This window comes from Lepisosteus oculatus, chromosome 25, assembly GCF_040954835.1.
Source record: "Lepisosteus oculatus isolate fLepOcu1 chromosome 25, fLepOcu1.hap2, whole genome shotgun sequence".
Taxonomy (NCBI): domain Eukaryota; kingdom Metazoa; phylum Chordata; class Actinopteri; order Semionotiformes; family Lepisosteidae; genus Lepisosteus; species Lepisosteus oculatus.
In genome coordinates, this window is record NC_090720.1 from 11,253,697 (window position 1) to 11,271,617 (window position 17,921).

Here is a 17,921-nt window from a genome sequence, read left to right on the forward strand (position 1 = left end):
TATGAATCATCTTGGTAAAATTGATCAATGGTGTGATTTGATAAACAGCTTAAAATCAACTTGTTTTACATGTTTGTACTTCAGAAGCAAAAGGGTTTGATATTGTACATAAATTATGCAACATAAGAAATACAGTATCAATCTTAGGGAGAAAAACAGCATAGACTGATGTAGTATTGGCTTTTGTAGCTGATCGTGGATGAGATCAGGGCTATCTTGCAGACAGGTGGATCTGAAAGATGTTGCTGACAGAAATCTCAGCAGTTTGAATACTTTTAGAGCCATCGACACTGCAGGACAGCCTGACAACAAACCGCAAAAAGAGCATTAAAATATAGTGCAAGAGTATGAGAGTTTTGTGCTTTTTCTTTTCAGAGGCTGGAAAGGGAGGGCAAAGAAAATGAAGCTTTGAACAGGATGATGGCACATGAGCAAAAGACGTCTCTGCTCAATCTCTTCCACGATAAAAACAGACCAACTCTCCAAAAATGGCCTGAGGTACAATCACATAACCCATAGCTGACTTGGGCTATCTGTGGTGTTCAGTTGGAATATTGTGTACTTGTTTACAGAGGGAGAGATCTGTATTAGTATTTACTAACCTTTTTTCTTCCTCTGCAGGACACAGATTGTCTTTACATTGTCTCTTTATTCTTTGTAGAAGAATGGAGGAGATTTATCAGGTGATATATTTTTGTTCTTCTCATTTTTTTTCCCAGCAAATGAAACTATACTTTCACAGTGGAATTCGGACATATCCTAACAATGCTCATTTCGAAATTCAGATTTGCTGCATATCACCACTGCGGCACCCGGGCTGCCTCAGGAATTTGTTAGATAAAGATAAAATGTATAATTATTTGATAAAGATCTCTGGAGTGGCTACACATCAGAAATAAGCAGCTGATTTGTGCCTAATCCAGAAGATGTCAGGGGTGTCGATTTTCAAAGCTAATGAAATACAGTGCCTTACAAAAGTATTCAGACCCTTGACCAATTCTCTCATTTGGCTGAATTACAAATCCTACATTGAAATTTTGTTCTCTGTGATTTTTTTTTATTTCAAAGCACTGAAACTCAGAATTAATTATTTTAATGGGACATTGTTTTGTGTTAGAAAATATTAAGCAAAATAAAAAAAACTGAAATGTGCTGTATAAGTATTCAATCCCTGTATTTTAAAATTTTGTAGAGCCACCTTTTGCAGCAATAACAGCTTTAAGTCTTTTGGGGGTAAGTATGTACCAGCTTTGCACACTGATTTGGGCCCATTCTTCCAGGCAGATTTGCTCCAGGTTGTTCAGGTTAGTTGGGTGACGCTTGTGCATCGCAATTTTCAAATAGTGTCACAGGTTCTCAATTGGATTGAGATCAGGGCTCTGACTGGGCCATTGCAGGACATCCCCCTTTTGAGCCACTCCAATGTTGCTTTGGCTTTGTGTTTGGGATCTCCTGCTGAAAGATGAACTTTCTCCCAAGCTTCAGTTTTTTTAGCAGACTGAAACAGGTTCTTGTTAGTATTTCCCTGTATTTTGCACCATCCTTTCTTCCTTCTATTTTAACAAGATGCCCAGTCCCTGGGACATTCAAACACTTGGATATTGTTTTGTACCCTTTTCCTAATTTATGCATTTGTTTGACTTTATCTCTTAACTTAATTGGAATGCTCTTTAGTCATTTTCACAGCTGTCCTTCAGATTCACCACCTGAATAATGATCCCTTAACTGGGGGGTTTTTATCCAGAAAACGTGGCAGTTATTTTAATGATTCACAGGTAGAGGCCAATTAGAAGGCAATTGTGTCCTCGTTAGGGCAATTGCTTTCCGCCTGTGTAAACTTAGAGCTTCTGCAACACAGGGATGGAATTCTTATGCAAAACGTATTTCAGTTTTTTATTTTTCTTAAGAATATTTTCTAACAAAACAATGTCGCATTAAAATAATTCATGCTGAGTTTCAGTGCTTAAAAATATCCCAGAGAACTAAATTTCAATGTAGGATTTGTAATTCAGTCAAATTAGAGAATCGGTCAAGGGTCTGAATACTTTTGCAAGGTACTGAATAAAAGATCCTGATTGCTATCTCACAATATTGGACGTTTTATCTATGTAATAGCATAAGCCAGTCAGTACACAACTAAATATGGTATGCAAAACTATTTTTGAGCTGCTTACAGATATAATCTGACAGTAGGTTTGTGCTGATCTCACAACTGCTGTGTAACATTGTTTTGAATCACAGGAGACCCACGAGGTGTAACCCTGTTTCCAACGTGGGCAACAGTGTTCTGCTTTGTCCACATGGGGGCTTCATGTTCACTTTTGACTCCATGGCGAAAGGAGACGCCAAACAGTGAGTGTGTCCCATTTTTCACGTCCCCTGTATCACCTTGCACCAGTATGTACGTAATAATCAGCACTGGAGCGCGAATTCACTTCTTACTGCCGATACAGATACTGTTCATTTGAAACCAGTGGTATTCACGAGTTTGTGTATTTAATAAATACACAAGAATATATCAATGTGTCAACACTGAGTCACCCTCATGAGCAGAGTAGATTCCAAGTGAATTCTTTTGTGTGCAATTCTTTATTGATGTCATTAACATGACCAAATTATAAATAAATCAGTCTACACTTTTTCAACTGAATGTGATTACCACTTGTTCGATTAATGATATTAATCTGTTTCCTGAGGTTGTAAATCTCCACTGAAGCATTTATTCTGATCACAGGTTTAACCCCAGACCATGTTTGTTTTTATTTTATCCTGTGTTGTTAATTTTCTTTTTTACTATTCATAACTTTTGAAATGTATTTTTTTGTAACAGCACCAGGATATAAAATACTGTAACTAAATTAGTAACTAAACATTGATGCAGTATGAAATGCCAGGTGTACATTCAGTATATAAATATGTGAATAACACTATGACTTTTTTGTTGTACATATATATTGAATGTCTATCAAATTCAAGATATATTTGAATATATTTCTTAGGTTCTTAAAACTTCTTTATTCTCTCCTCCATGCCAAACTTCTCCATCTCCTTCAGAATGTGCAACCTGCGTATCTGCTTTCTTTTACTCCTCCCATTACATTCCATAAACGTTCTACTAGAGACTGCAACAGCTAATCAAGACCACTGATTCTCATACTCTCTTAAAGAATTAGTAATTGAGCTGAATCCAGGCTGTATAATGTCCTTTTGTAGCACTATTTGTAACCAAGCTTGAGCTTCTACACAGAAGTCGCTAATTGCTTAGTAAACTTTGGAATTCCTCTTCTCTCTCACTGAAAGCCAACCTTTAAACAGAACAGTTATTGCTGCAGCGAAGCCCTGAGGTCTTGGGTTCAGTCCAGACCTGGAGTGTGTATTCTCCCGTACGTATTACAGGTTGAAAATCCTTTATCCAAAATTCCAAAATCTGAAAACCTCCAAAATCCGAAACTTTCCAGCTCACAGTGATGTCATTGATGACGTACCCTCTCCCTCAAGTTTCTCGGACCTGATGTAGTTGTAATGTCTGGGGCTGCATTTATCTTCAAGTTCGTAAGCAGTGATCATCATGTTTTGTTTTGTTTTTTTGTACAGTAAGACGAAACGTTATTTTTACGTGAGATCTGAATTTCACCTCCATGTATGAGTGTAACTTGACTAGCGTCATTACCTGTACATTACTTTTTTCAGTTTTCATTTTATTTACCTGTAATCATATTCAATGCTTTGTTTTTATACCTTACATAAAACTTAATACCTGTATAGTAAAAAATACAAATGGCTTATGTGTAGTGTAACCTTTTAATCAAAACATGACATCATAGGTGGAGGCTGATATCTTACCTTTCTGATGGTATTATGTTTAAAAAATTATTAAAAATGTATATAAAAACATTCAGGGTATATGTATAAGCTATATTATGACATGTAAATGGATATCGTGTTTAGATAGATTTGGGTCCCCTCCCCAAGCTGTCCCATTTTATAGATGCAAATATAAAAATATTCCAAAATCTGAAATCCGCAACACCTTCGGTCCCAGGAATTTCGGATAAGGGATTCTCAACCTGTAGTAGGTTAATTGGCTTTTTTAGAAAATTGCCCTGGTGTGAGGTTGTGTGATTGTCTCTGTATCTGCCCTGTGATGGACTGGATGCCAGTCCAGGGTGTATCCTGCCTTACAGCCGTTGCATGCTGGGATAGGCTCTGACTCCCCTGCAACCCTGAATTGGATCAAGTGGTTAGGAAATGGGTAGATGTCATTGATATTTACCCTGCCCTTTCTCTGGGCTGTTTTGTTCTGGCCACAGAAGCAGTTATCTTGACTTTTTCCCCCAAGGGTGTATACACATCATCACTTTGTATGCCAGTATCGTCACAAGTAATCTGTCTTAACTCTAATGATGGCAAAGTTTTTTGAAGATGCAGATATCCTGAAGTATCACGTTTGCATGCTTTAATTCATAAATGTTGAAATATCTCGATATATACCTGTGTTTTCTTTGCCAATTCAGGTTTTAGTTACAGTTCATCAAGGATGTGAATACATTTGGAGACTGTGTATGTGGTAAATAAGAAATACTAACAGAAGAGCTGGCATCAGTCTCTTTCAAAGTTGATGCAGATTATTTTTGAGTGAAAACTCCGATTCTGATCACTTTTGGAAACTGCCATTGCAGTATTGCAAATGTTCATCTCGTGTCTTTGGCTTTTCCTTTGCACAGTATAGCTCTGCTCTGGCCGAGTGAATGGGAGGTCATAAGCAGACTTTTTCTTGTGGACCAGCCTATTAAAATTTATAGGCTGGTGGACATGATCCAAAACTCTTCAAACTCTGGATACCGGACTGATCCAGGTCAGTTTTTTTTTGTTTTAAAATGAAATGTCTGCAAACTCTCTTCAAATTTGTTACTTCTCAACAAACCACAAGTGGTTAACCTAATTTCTTGGCGGAGTAAAGAATGGAATGTAATCGAAATTTAAAAAGTATTCTACTCCTGCTGAAACTGTGATCTGTTTACCCTAAAGAAACTGGGAAGAACCAAGGGTTTTGACTTCCACATTGAAGGCGTTTTAATTCTGAGACAAGTGGTTTCCTGTTTAGTAATGTTCCAAAGCACTGATTATTATTTGTGACTGTTTCAGAACTTTGTCTGGATTGCAGAGAAGGATTGTTGTTTCAGCAGCAAAGAGATTTGCGTGAATATACCCAGGCCACTGTTTATGTCCGCAAGGTTATCGACAATAAAATGGTGGGTTCACAAATGCCTTTTTGTGCTTGTTCAGTTTAAACATAGGAAATAGTTTTGAGAGAATAAATAATTTTGATGTCGAATGAGGTTTATGTGAATACATACTGTAGGTAAAACAGTAATTGGGGAAAGAAAGGTTTGTAATTGTCAAACAAAGAAATATGTGTACTGTATCTGGTTTTGAAGAAAAAAATGTCAGAAGCTGATTGTAGAGTCTTTCAAAGTACTGATAAGATAGATAGATACTTGTATTTGCAGTACAAGAGCAGCTTTACACAGACAACACAGCCACATTGTAACGAATGATACAATAATACAATACAATAATACAATAATAATAATAATAGTATACGTACTAAATTTCAATTAGGGCAAATCTGTTTGACTTAAGACTTAATTTTGGAAAACTGTCCCTGGAATATTTGTACCAGGTTTGTAGGAAGAACCTTTGATTTTTAACAATGGCATGAACTTTGAGCTGTGCTGCAAGTGATCGTTGATCGAAAATGTAGACCAAAGAGGTTAAGGGACCATTGTCAGTCTTTGGTTTCAGACTGCAAAACTATATTGTCCTATCGCTGTACCCTAAAGTTTAGCTGTGGACGTGCTTGATTTTCTGAACAGGTAATGAAGGAAGCTGCTCCCGAGTTTAATGTGAGTGGTTCAGATGCCGAAGATGAGAGAGAGGAGCCAAAAGTCGAAGGAGAAAATGATCCTGATTTTAGCCAGGTAAATTTATCTTCTCTCCGTTTCGGTAATGAAATTCGAATTTCCATTGCAGGACTGCACTATTCTTATGTTCATCACCAAGGGAAATGCTTGTTAATCGTCTGTCTTACTAATTAGGCAGACTGCTGCTCAGTCAGACCTGCTCCCACTTGGCATAATGGAATGTCGTTCTTCATTTTAAATCTGCGATTATTTGGCGATATCACGAGCCCCCCCAGCTGCACTGCGGCGCTTCGGATTCCCTAATCCTTGGTTTTTCCCAACAGTCCCACGATGGGACCAAGCGCCAGAAGCTGGGCGACTCCGGCACGGGCCCCAGCTCCCAGCTGAGCTCCTTCGTCATGCCCCAGAAGACGAGCATCCGGAGGAGCACTCGGCACAGGAAGGTCCGCGGAGAGAAGGCTCTCATTGTGTCGGCTAGTCAGACACTGAAAGAGCTCAAGATACAGGTAGCAGAAGCCCACCGTTCCTCAGAGCGATCGCTTGCTCTCACTTTCTGATTGGCTCAGAACTGTCATGGAAAGTTACTGTGTTGTAAAAGCAGCTGGATTCGATGAACAAAGTGTGATTGTACCCAGCGAGTCAAGGGCACGGGATGTTTTAATGAGGTTTATCTCTGCCCCAGCAAAAAAGGCAGATGCAAAACTGCACATAGCTGTCTTCTCTGTTCTTCAAGGCTAAGACCTGTAAGGACTGGAAAATTACTGTCTCACCTGTCTTTGTATTACTAACCAACCATAATGAAGTAAACAAGTTGAGGTGTTGCATCAGCTAAGTGTATAAAATAAGGGACCTTTTCCTATTTTACTTTGGAAATCAGCTCGCACTTGCTGCGCAGACTGGTGGTGGCTGTTTTTCCCTATTGCGCAATATGAATAAATGCCTTACTGAGTGAATGAGAACCCCTTACCTGGCACTTCATTGATAAAATTCCATGACAAAACCTGGAAATGAAAACTTTTCCAGTTCGCTTTTTGACTTTGAGCTGCAACGCGGGATGTGTTCTAGCTTTCAGAGGTCCACCGCTATGATGAGCGCATTTTAGAGCCAACTTTCAGACTGCTCTGTCTCATAATTGGACCAGGGCCCTTTCGTGGCTTCTGAATTGTCCTGTGGTATTTGCCTGAAAAGGCTGGCCGGCTGTTCAGAGTGCAGGTGGAGTACATTTTGACTCAACTGTTTGTCACTGTTATGTAGTCTAGAGCAATTAGAGACAAATTTATGTTGGATTAAATGAAATCCCTGGAGTAAAAAGTAAACCTTGTCCATTCTCCCTTTTAGATAAGATAAGATCACTTTATTGGCCAGATACAATTTCTTGCATTAGGAATTTGTCTTTTCGCATACCCCATCTTGCTCTCCATGAGACACACAGACACACAGACAGGGAGAGAAGCTTGGGGTCAGAGCGCAGGGTCAGCCATTTATACGGCGCCCCTGGAGCAGTGGGGGTGAAGGGCCTTGCTCAGGGGCCCAACAAAGTAGGATTCCTCTGCCGGCCGCAGGATACGAACCGGCAACCTTCCAGCCACAGGCGCAGATCCTGAGCCACAATACCACTGCTGTGCCCTTTTTTTACCTTCTTTACCTTCTTTAAGCCCAGGGTAGCCTCTTAAGGTTGAAAAAGGTGAATTGAAATGGTTAAATAAAATTGTTTCTGTATAGGATTACTGCGTGCCTACATATAGTCTTGCAATAATTTTCCTATCCATCTAGCAGCTGCATAATTGAACTTTGGAATCTAATGAAACTTGAGCCTGAAAAGTACCAGCCATAACTGTAAGTCAAGCTCTAGCAGTATGAAGAAAATAAAAAATCTTTCTTTTATTTTACAGATTATGCATGCTTTTTCTGTGGCTCCATTTGACCAAAACCTGTCTGTGGATGGACGCAGCCTGACAGATGATTCAGCAACCTTGGGCAGCCTTGGAGTCATTCCCGAGTGTGTTATTTGTTTAAAGGTTTGTGAAAGGGAGCAGAACAGAGGAAAATGTGTCACGAAAATGTCTTAAGTTTCATGGCCTTAAGACTTAAACTTTTTTGTGCAACTTAAACACAACACTTCATTTCCAGATAATATCAATTAAATTACTGCAGTTCAGATGATTATAGAAAATGAAACTGGATAGTAGCCTCTCTGTGAAATAGAAAAGGGGTCAAATTCAGTCTTGTTCAGGAAAGTCTTTTGCTGCCGTTTGGGCTACAGCCCAAAATTCCACACTCACAGAGTATACGTTTCATGGATTTTCAGAGCTTATTTTATGCATCACGGTTTTCTCCAGTAGTTTAAGTGCAATCCTTGGTTTTGTCTTAGGTGAAATATTAATCATGTGTAAATAACAGAAAACAAAACAAAGAAATTTAAAGGTAAATGATATCAACAGCACTGCATAAATAGGAATGTGCCAGTGCCTAAAATAGGAAAAGAGAACATTTGACCCACAAAACAGATCATGGGCCAATGGCATCCACATATACACATCCTTCCAAATGTATACATACCCTCGATGAAATAGGAACTGTGTATTGTCTTCAAATAAAAGATTGTTATCGTAACAGTATTGGTAAGGGCAACGCCGAATTGATCCTAAATAGAGTTCCCGAAAGCACAAGGAGTCACATTTATTAAAACCTCACAAGTATTTCATGCATCACAATGCAGCAAATGTGGTGCTTTGGGACTAATTATTGGTCTTGCAGCTCTTGGGAAGCCTGGGGAAATCATGTACTCCCAACACATACCATCACATTTTGGCCAGACATCTGGTACTCTCTGCCAAAGAGCTCAAGCCTGGTTGCAAATCTGTTTTCGACATGACAGTGACCCAAAGCACACAACCAGTGGTTAACTACACTCAACATCCAGATCTCCATCCCACTGAATGTTTGTGTTTCAAGGTGAAACAGGGTCTGAAGGAGCATGAGTCATTCTGCCTGGAGGAATGGTCAAAACACCCCCTGCAGAACAGCCAGAATTCCTTAATGCTTTACATGAGGCATCTTGTCATCCTCCCTACTAGAGGATCTAGAAATTACTATCAGATGTAGGAATTAATGTGACATAGTGTCTTCTGGGCTTTAATTGTGACACATGTGACCTTGCTCTGTGCATGTCCTGTAAGATTGTTAGTGCTTTATCCAGACAAAGTCTTTGTTATAGCACCATGGATATCTAAAGCCAAATTTCCTGAATTCTGCAAGGACAAACATGTTTTCTCTGTAAAGACTATATTAAATTCTGCAGGAAGGGTGTTTAAACTACTGGATGATTAAATTAGATGCTGTCTTATTGTTCAAAGCCCTTTTCAAACTGTATGTGGAATCTGAAAACTAGAAGATTTTGCATTTATATATGCCATGACTTGCTCAGTGTAGGTGTCCAAAGGCTATAAGATACTGTATATTGCTGTGTTTGCTTTATGAAAATTAAACTAACCTGGAGATTAAGTAGAACTAAGAAAGGTTTCACCTACTGCACCACATTTATGAGTGAAGTTTGAGAATTGTGTAGACCAGCGAAATGGGCACAGTTGTTTATTTGGCACATTTTATTTTGTTGACAGGGTCACGTGCATAATTTAGGAATGTCAGTAAATCATTTGTGAAGAACATTCACTAAACCCCTTCTGTGAAACTTGTCTGTAAAATGAGTTGTGCTCAAATATGCTATAGAATGAGCTGTTGAAAGGAATGGTGCCATATTCCTCCTGCAGATTTCTAGATACTGGTAGACTCTATGCCACACCTGGTGGCCTTCCCTCCAAATAAAGTGATTGTACATTGGTGACTCCATTTCATTTTCTTTGTGTTACTACTTGTATGTTGGTATTTATAGACGAATGCTCACTGTGACCAGTAATCACCATTTACCACCTTTACTGCATATTGGACAGGGTGGGGATACATTACAATGATCTAGATAGTGTTTACAGATCTGTGTATTTTTGGTATGATACCATTGAATAATTTGTGGAGTTATGTTTGTGACTTGTATTCTTATTTCATCTGTTTTTTAAGGCTGACGAACCAATAGCTGATTATGCAGCAATGGATGATGTATTTCAAGGTAAGAGGTTTTCTTTGCTTTGTAAAAATTGAAATTAACTTGTAGGTTTTTGTCATATTCAGAGTTTGGGTCACCATTTTTTAAAATCTGAAATCTTTAAACATGACCTTATTAATCATTTTGTTTATGCATGACCCTCAACATAAGCAGGAAATCTTGAGAAAAGGTCCAAATTTGCTAAAGTATAGTAGTGAACTAATCACAATTGTAATAATTTTCTCTTTCTCTGTTAACAGTCTGTATGCCTGAAGAAGGATTTAAAGGTAAGCATCACAATGCATTTATTAATCAAGAGAATACATATATCCATAATAAACTGGATTGAGATGTGAAACGTGCAATACATATGTCAGAATATATAGTTATGTAAGCATAAGCAGTCCACTTTCTTAGGTGCTACTTAGCAAACAATTTTGTAAAAACAGAATCCCAAAAATGTGCTCACAATGCCTCTTACTTTCCAAATGTCAAAATCACTGTACTGTTGATCCACTTTCATGAATGGTTTGTACTAGGAGATTTTGTTTTTTAGGGACATAACTTATTCAAAAATAATTTCCAGGGCAATATTCTTTGTCGTGCCCTGTTAAACTAATTTATATACATTCATGGGCTGCCTCATGAGTCTGACAACACACTCATGTTGTAGCTCTTGTGTCCCATGCACCACAATACAGACAAGTAGTTGAATAATTCTCAGTTTTGCATATTCTTAAATATATTCTCTGGTGATATTTTGGTTAGTGGTAAAATGTGCAGAAATGTGTGTTCCATCTTGTCACCCCTTGGAACAATGAGATGTGGAGCATACTCTTAAACCTGTGATTTATACTCATCATACCTTGACAATATTGTCAGAGGCTATATAGACTTTGTGGTGATATCATGACCCAGAAACGAGGTTTACCCTAATCTACCAACGCTACTTCTGAAAAGAGGCCTGTAAATTAATGTCCTTTTGTATAACAAATTGTTTATTATGTGTGTTTCAGTAGTAATCTTTTTATTTTGGAACTCTGATATATGTTAAGTTTTTTAATGAACAAAATTTAATTGAATTGTTTTCAGGTCTAGAAATAACTGTTTGGTATATTACTGATATTAAAAACACCTCAATATTTGTAAACATTTATTTATGTCATGCGTATATATGATCTCTCTCATTAACCTAAAATGTTGAATGATTCTTTTAGGTACTGGTCTTTTAGGACACTGAAGCAAACTTCAACTACGAGGAAGCAGAAATTTTACAAAAGACCAAAAATCTCGACATGGTTGAAGTTGAAGACGGTAGCTGATCAAGAATGCGGGGAAGGTGTTTTATTTTCTTTGTGACTGTTTTGCAAATTCTGTTCTTCATAAGTACTTTAAAATACCTGCTCGCTTTTAATATTTAAAGATGTTTATGCATTCTCAGAGGTATTGGGTGTCGTCATCTTTGATTTAGGACTTGAAATATACAGAATTGAGGGCCTGTGCAAGCGAACTGAAACCTCCAGACTGGCACGATGCCGTGCAAGGTTTTTTTAAACAAATGATCAAGATCCAGTTGTTTTTTCTAAGAGGAAACGGGTTTTAATACTCACAAGTGGATTTTGTTCTGGAGTTCTTAAGTAACATCTTTAATTTTGTCCAGACCAATCTAAACATTGTAGTTAGAGACACTGGCAGTGTGAGGATTTCCATAAAAGTGAGCTTTTTGCTGTCTCTGAGTACTCTTCAATAAAAGAATGCTCTCGCTGTTAGTTGCTCATAGCAAGTGCTTTATTGATGTCATCAGTCCTAATGTTTTCAAAGAAATTAAAGAATGCATGAGCTATTTAAATATTGAAAATGTATCCGTAATTAGTGTCTAAAATGAGGCCTCTCTCAAGCCCCAGACATATTTTAGGCACTCAGTAGGAAAAAAATCAGGTTTTATTTTCTGTTCAGTTTTCATTACCTTGCAAATGTGGCATAGATACTGCAGCCTATAGTTGGATTCAAGCATTTTTGTTCACTGTTAACTCGTTTTATTGTTAACCGTCTTTCATATTTGCATTAAAAATTTTTTCCAATTTTAAAAATGCTATGACTCATTCTTTTTACAGATGGATGTCCCATGTTCTGAGTAGCCTGGTTATTACAGTTGGAGATGGATAATGGGTGTTAATAGGTCTTGTGTAAATTGGTGCATTAAGGCAACCTTATAACTAGGTAATTCAGTATTTTGTCAGAAAACAAGGAAAGCCATTTCTGAATATGGCACTCTTACAGCTCAGGGGACTCAAAAGATGTTTTGTCCAAAGCAACGTTTAATGTCAAAGTTTTTTTTTTGGTAAAAGACATGTTTTTGGGAAATTAAATGATACAGTCACTGACAGAAGTGCTTTCACCTTCAGTGCTCCACAGATATTCATCTTATATATTCATCTTAAGTTTATTAACAAAAAAACACTTCCAGAGTTTTTGCTAAAGATGATAACTTAAGTGGTTTTTTTACAATTTTGTTCTGTCTTACCAATTCATGTCGAACTCCTTTTTCAGTAAGGTTTTGCAACCTCTGAACTTTGTTAGATTTCTAAATCTAAATCAGTGATTTTTATGAGTAAACAGAAGGTAAATACTCCCATAGATATTGAATGCTTGCTGATTCTTTTTTAAAGAAATGACAAAGTCGAATTTTTATGTATTATTTGTCAAATGAGATTAGTTTTATCTGCTATTAAGAGTTGGTGAGGACTAGGTGGAGGTCAATTTGTCTTAAGTGTTTTAAACCATAAAAACATAAGGGGGTCTATTTGCTTTTTCACCATGTTGTAAATGGTGTAATAGTCAATAAGTTATGACTTCACAAAGATAATGATATTTCACTTCATTTCACTTTAAATCAATTCAGAACTTTTTTGTAGATGGGGTGTCTTTTTTGTGTGATTGTGTGTATATGGATTCAAAAAAAGAATGAATTTTGAAAATTTCCAGGACTATAAAAGGATTATAATTTTTTTTTTACTGCAAGCCTTAGATAATTACAAAAGAAGTAGGTTAATCAGTAGAAGCTGTGAATGTTAATGTTTGCTAACTTATAAATCTTTTACTGTTATAATTACTGAACGTTTCAAAGTGACACTAATTTTACAACACAAATGACTAACAAATGTAAAACCATACTTTTTAATATGTTTTGTTTTTTACTATTTTGTTTTTGAGGATATACTATATTGTATAACATGTTATTCATCTGAAAGGTAATGGGAAACTTCTTAGTAATTGATTTTTTTCATGCAAAACATTGATTACCGTCTGTCAATAGGATAGTGTTAACCACACTTCAGTGCTGCACAGTTTTGTAGATGGCTTTCATTTAAAGACAGAAATTGGACCAACTATGGTCACCCGGTATATTATGTTCTGGTGAAACTTAGATGCTCCTAGCCATTATTGAGAGGTATTAAATTTATATCTACACCCTGTATTGTGAAGAAGAATGAATCGATTTTTTTAAATCATCTGTATCAGTTTCTTACCCTGCTTACAATATGCATCTGAGAGCTTTGTTCTGTAAACAGGACTAATATTAGAATGTGATGTCATATGACACGGATACAGAGTTTTGGTGGAATGTTTACTGGATTACTAGGTAAGGTCAGGATTTAAGAATGAAAATACTTTTGTGTGGAATATTTTGGGGCACTAAAGGTTGGGTTACAGCTTGGCTTGAAGCTGTAAAGCAGTATGGGGTTTTTAATTGGGTTATACTTTTCCGGTCTAGGGAATTGGAGAAAATGCAGAGTACATTTTCTTTTCTGCTCATTGTTGTAGTTTAATATCATGCCACCATTTGTGTGAAGGGAGTGTACATAGAGCTGAAAATGTGACACAGATGATCCATTAAATACCATCTCTAGATCACTAAATTGCTTTCTCAGTTCTCTAATTCTCAAAACCAGGAAAATTTGACTTGGAATTCTCGTGATCTGATAGGTTATTATATTAAGTCACTTGGAAGCCTGCTCATGGATCGCCATGTGAAAAAAAGGTTTGAAACAATATCTACTTTATTTTGCTAAAGCTTTGAAGGCTGTAAGCATCAGATTTAAACAAACAATTCTTCACTGGAGCAGTTCTTAGCTTTGTTAGTTTTCTGTCCTAAACTTCAGGGATACCAAAAAAACATTGGTACCATTTTTTGCTTGTCTTTAGGGAGTTGCACCTATTAGCATCAGGAAAGCAAATGGCACTGAACAATTCTATACAATATTAAAAAGGATTCTACTGGACCTCAGACCATCATGCCTGGTGTAGAATGTCTGGCTTGAGGATTTAAGAAAAGCACATAATGAAAGTTATGGTGTGTGATGAAGGTGCTGTATCCCCCTGTTTTGGTGTTCTTGTCCATGTTTTGTTAGTGTACACTGCGGCCTGCAGCTCGCCCTCCAATACAGTCTCCTGTAGGCAAGATTTTTCTTGGATACAGTTCAGAATAGTGTCAGAAATTAAGATCTGCAACTGGGACAGATTCGCTATTTTCAGGTATTTATTTTATCTGTTTTTATCTATTACTACACCCTTTTTTTCTTTGCTACAACTACAAGCTCTTTTAGATTTGTAATATATGAAAAGTGCTTAGGTATTGTATATTCTCAGATTACAGCACAAGACCTTCACATCAGTGCTCCTTGTGGTCAGTCCAGTGTTGATGGTAAAAATACCATCACTAAGTATATGGTCACCGTTTGAAATGTTATACGTTCTGTTATGATTGAATCTTCACCACCACATAAGGCTTGTCCTGCATGGTAACCTGGTTGTGGAATGCACGTGTATCAAAGGCTTTTGGAGAGTCCTTGCTTGCAGTGAAGACCCCTACACAGATTGGATCTTCACGCCTGAAATGAAATGTTCAGTTACTTCAATACAGATAAGTTTTCGGTTATCTTGATCTTGATTTGCTTTCCTGCTTTTATAATAATACTGTAATCCATATGGTTATTTTTTCTGCCTATCTAGGTTTAGGCCTTCAGAAGTCAACATCTTTCCTACACCCCATACCTGGATATCATAACAATTATCTTCTCCTCATCCTGTATCTATAGAATATAATGGGCCTATAGAACGTCTACACACCGTTTCCAAGGTAACACATTTTGTGGCCTAACAGCCTGAAATTAGGACATGTTAAATTAGAATGTACTTTACCTTTATTTCCACATTAAAGCACACAGCCTCCAAGTGAAAAACAAATGGTCAAATCTTCTGAAAGCAATTCCAACTGAAAACCTAGAAAAATGGCTTGGAGAAGTGTACAAAACCTTGAGTTGATTCTCGCTTCAATTATAGCCATAGTTATGTTTGGATAGGTCTGTACCAACCAAGCCTACCCTAGTTTGCCAGTGTTTTTTCCTTCCTCCTTGCAGAACTATTTAAGCTTGTCATCAGCAGTGCCTCTTGCACTGCAGCTACAGGATTTCTACCTCTTTTTGGTTGTAATTGACAATTATACAGAGAAGCTGATGCCAGTTGGTTATATACGTCATTGCACAACATTAACATGCATATAAAGTGTGCATTTAAGATTTTAAGCTACTTACACACCACTAGTAAATTCATTTTTGTAGGGCCAGTGTAATTTTGCTATATATTTACTAATACACAATGCCCTCTAAATAATTCATACTCCCATGGCATAGGAAAAAAACATAACAGTGAGTAACTGATTGCATAATGTGTAAATAAAATTATATATTTAAGACTGTAACAGCACTGCACAGATCAACGTTGTACTGTAAATAAATCAAATTAAATTAAATAAAATGCAACAAAAACATCAACAATAATATTCTGCTCTTTGGAAGTGTGTTAGGAGCCTGTGGGACTATGGAAAGGTCCCTGGAGGTTTCCACTTTCCCTGGGGTATAGAAGGAGGCAGCAACACACAGAAAACATTCAGTTGTCACGCGCGTCATTATGGTTAATGTCAGAGAGCTTTCTGAGGGCTGTAGGCAAGTGTTCATTGAGCTTATCAAGTTACAAACCACCAAATTCAGAATCAACCACTTTCCACTGTATCAAAGTGCCCCATCATGAAGGCATGTAAGTCTTCTGGCCCCCCAGCCAGGAAGAGGGTGCAAGCTGTCTTGTTACCACAAGCTGAGGGACAGGTGGGTGAGGGAGGTAACTTTTCTCCGTCAATCCAGTGGCAGTTGTACATTTCTCTTCCTAGGCAGGTCAACACAGCGGTTTCTTCAAGGGACAAGTAGACTGACACAGCAGCTGAGCCAAAAGGTGATCTTGTACTTCCTTCTGTTTTGCTACATGCCTTTGGGTACGCCCGTATTTTTGCCTTATAAAAAACATGCTTACAGGCCGCCCTCCTTGGACTTTTTCACATTTAATTGTGTTCCAGCATGGAACCCTGATCTATTTAACTGAGAATGTTTGCCACTCGTCGCCACAAAATACTCCGTTCTGTCAATGTGGGGGGTTAAATCCAGAGATTCAGACATTTTACTCAATTGATTAAAAAAAACTGAAAATAGTTGAATGCATAAGTATTCACCCCCTTGCTTTGACACACCTAAATTACCTCTGAAGTCACCAACTCTCTTCTCCAAGTCACAGAGTTACTGGATTGGAGTCCACCTGTGTGCAGTAGAGGTGTTTCACATAATTTCAGAATGAATACACCTGTCTGGGAGCTTGCATGTCCAAGAAAACAATAAAATGTGAAAAAGTCCAAAGGGGGTGAATATGTTTGCTTTTTAAAGAAGGGATTGAAGTCTGCTTCCCAGATTTGTAGGTCTCCTTTTCTAATGCAGATTATTATGTTTTACGGTAAAGAGACGTGATATGCCCCTCTGCTCTGCCAAAACTGCAATCTTGAGCTTCGGAAAACATTTCAGTCTGGTAAAGTCCTGTGTTTTTGGGCCAGTGCTACCTTTTCTGAATGACTTCACAGGAGACAAAAGAACATTTTTTTTCCATATCTTATGTTTCCCAGACTCTGTCTGACCTGGATTTTGTTCTGTCTGAGCTCTTCATTTTCTCAAGCATTAATCAAACTTTTCAGCTCTTCAATGGTCAGTAATGGCATGTAGGAAACTTTAAAGTTAACCTGAAATCTTTAAACATTAAGAGCTGAGATCAGAGAAGTTCTTCTTCAGCAAAGCATTAGTGCAGTAAATAGCAACTCACTCAGAACATCCTTTGCTGTACAACATTTGCTGTAATTTAGAATTGCCCCATTACATTTTGTCTTTCATGTCTTGACTCACAGCAATAAATGCTGCAGCCTCACACAGGAAGAATAAATAGCAGACAGGCTACTGTGACCTGCCCACCTTTGAGCTCTTCAATTCAGTTCAGTTTATTGTCATATGCACAAGTGCAGTGAAATGTATTTGCATGTATGCTCCAATACAAAGACATTAAGGAAACACCAAAAACATAAACACAGAACAGTGGCAGCAACAACAAGTTAAACAACATACATCTTTGAAAAAAAACACACCAGTGGTAGGGTTAGAGCTCAGTAATCTGACAGTTTATGGGAAGACACTGTCTCTCAATCCGGAAGTTCGTGCCTTTATGCTCCTATAATGCTTCCCAGAGGGAAGCAGGGAGGAAAATGAGAAACCAGGATGACTGGAATCCTTTGCGATACTTCCAGGCTTCCTGAGACAGCGAGTTGTGAAAATGTCAGAAAGAGAGGGGAGCTGTGCTCCAGTGATGGAGTGGGCTGACCTGACCACCCCCTGTAACACCTCCCATACAGACGACAAGCTGCTGTTGATCTTTAACGTATCACAGGTCGTCAGGAGGAAGGGCTTCAGTGCTGACATCCCTTGTCCATACCCCCACAAGTTACAGGGGCACAATTTCTCTGTGAGCTGGAG

At 37.8% G+C, this 17,921-nt stretch overlaps 1 protein-coding gene across 3 annotated transcripts in view; it reads left to right on the forward strand.

Annotated features, from left to right (window-relative positions):
* Window positions 1–12,113, forward strand: part of usp48 (ubiquitin specific peptidase 48) — a 28,940-nt gene extending 16,827 nt beyond the window's left edge. For all 3 annotated transcript variants that reach the window (XM_006641882.3, XM_015336861.2, XM_069183635.1), the window contains 11 exons: window positions 376–498; window positions 622–683; window positions 2,242–2,352; window positions 4,725–4,855; window positions 5,146–5,252; window positions 5,877–5,981; window positions 6,248–6,430; window positions 7,817–7,942; window positions 9,999–10,047; window positions 10,284–10,310; window positions 11,241–12,113. In XM_006641882.3, the coding sequence (XP_006641945.1) occupies window positions 376–498; window positions 622–683; window positions 2,242–2,352; window positions 4,725–4,855; window positions 5,146–5,252; window positions 5,877–5,981; window positions 6,248–6,430; window positions 7,817–7,942; window positions 9,999–10,047; window positions 10,284–10,310; window positions 11,241–11,263 (1,047 nt within the window). In that variant the 3' untranslated portion in view covers window positions 11,264–12,113. The remainder of the gene's footprint in view (window positions 1–375; window positions 499–621; window positions 684–2,241; window positions 2,353–4,724; window positions 4,856–5,145; window positions 5,253–5,876; window positions 5,982–6,247; window positions 6,431–7,816; window positions 7,943–9,998; window positions 10,048–10,283; window positions 10,311–11,240) is intronic.
* The last annotated feature ends 5,808 nt before the right edge of the window (window positions 12,114–17,921 follow it).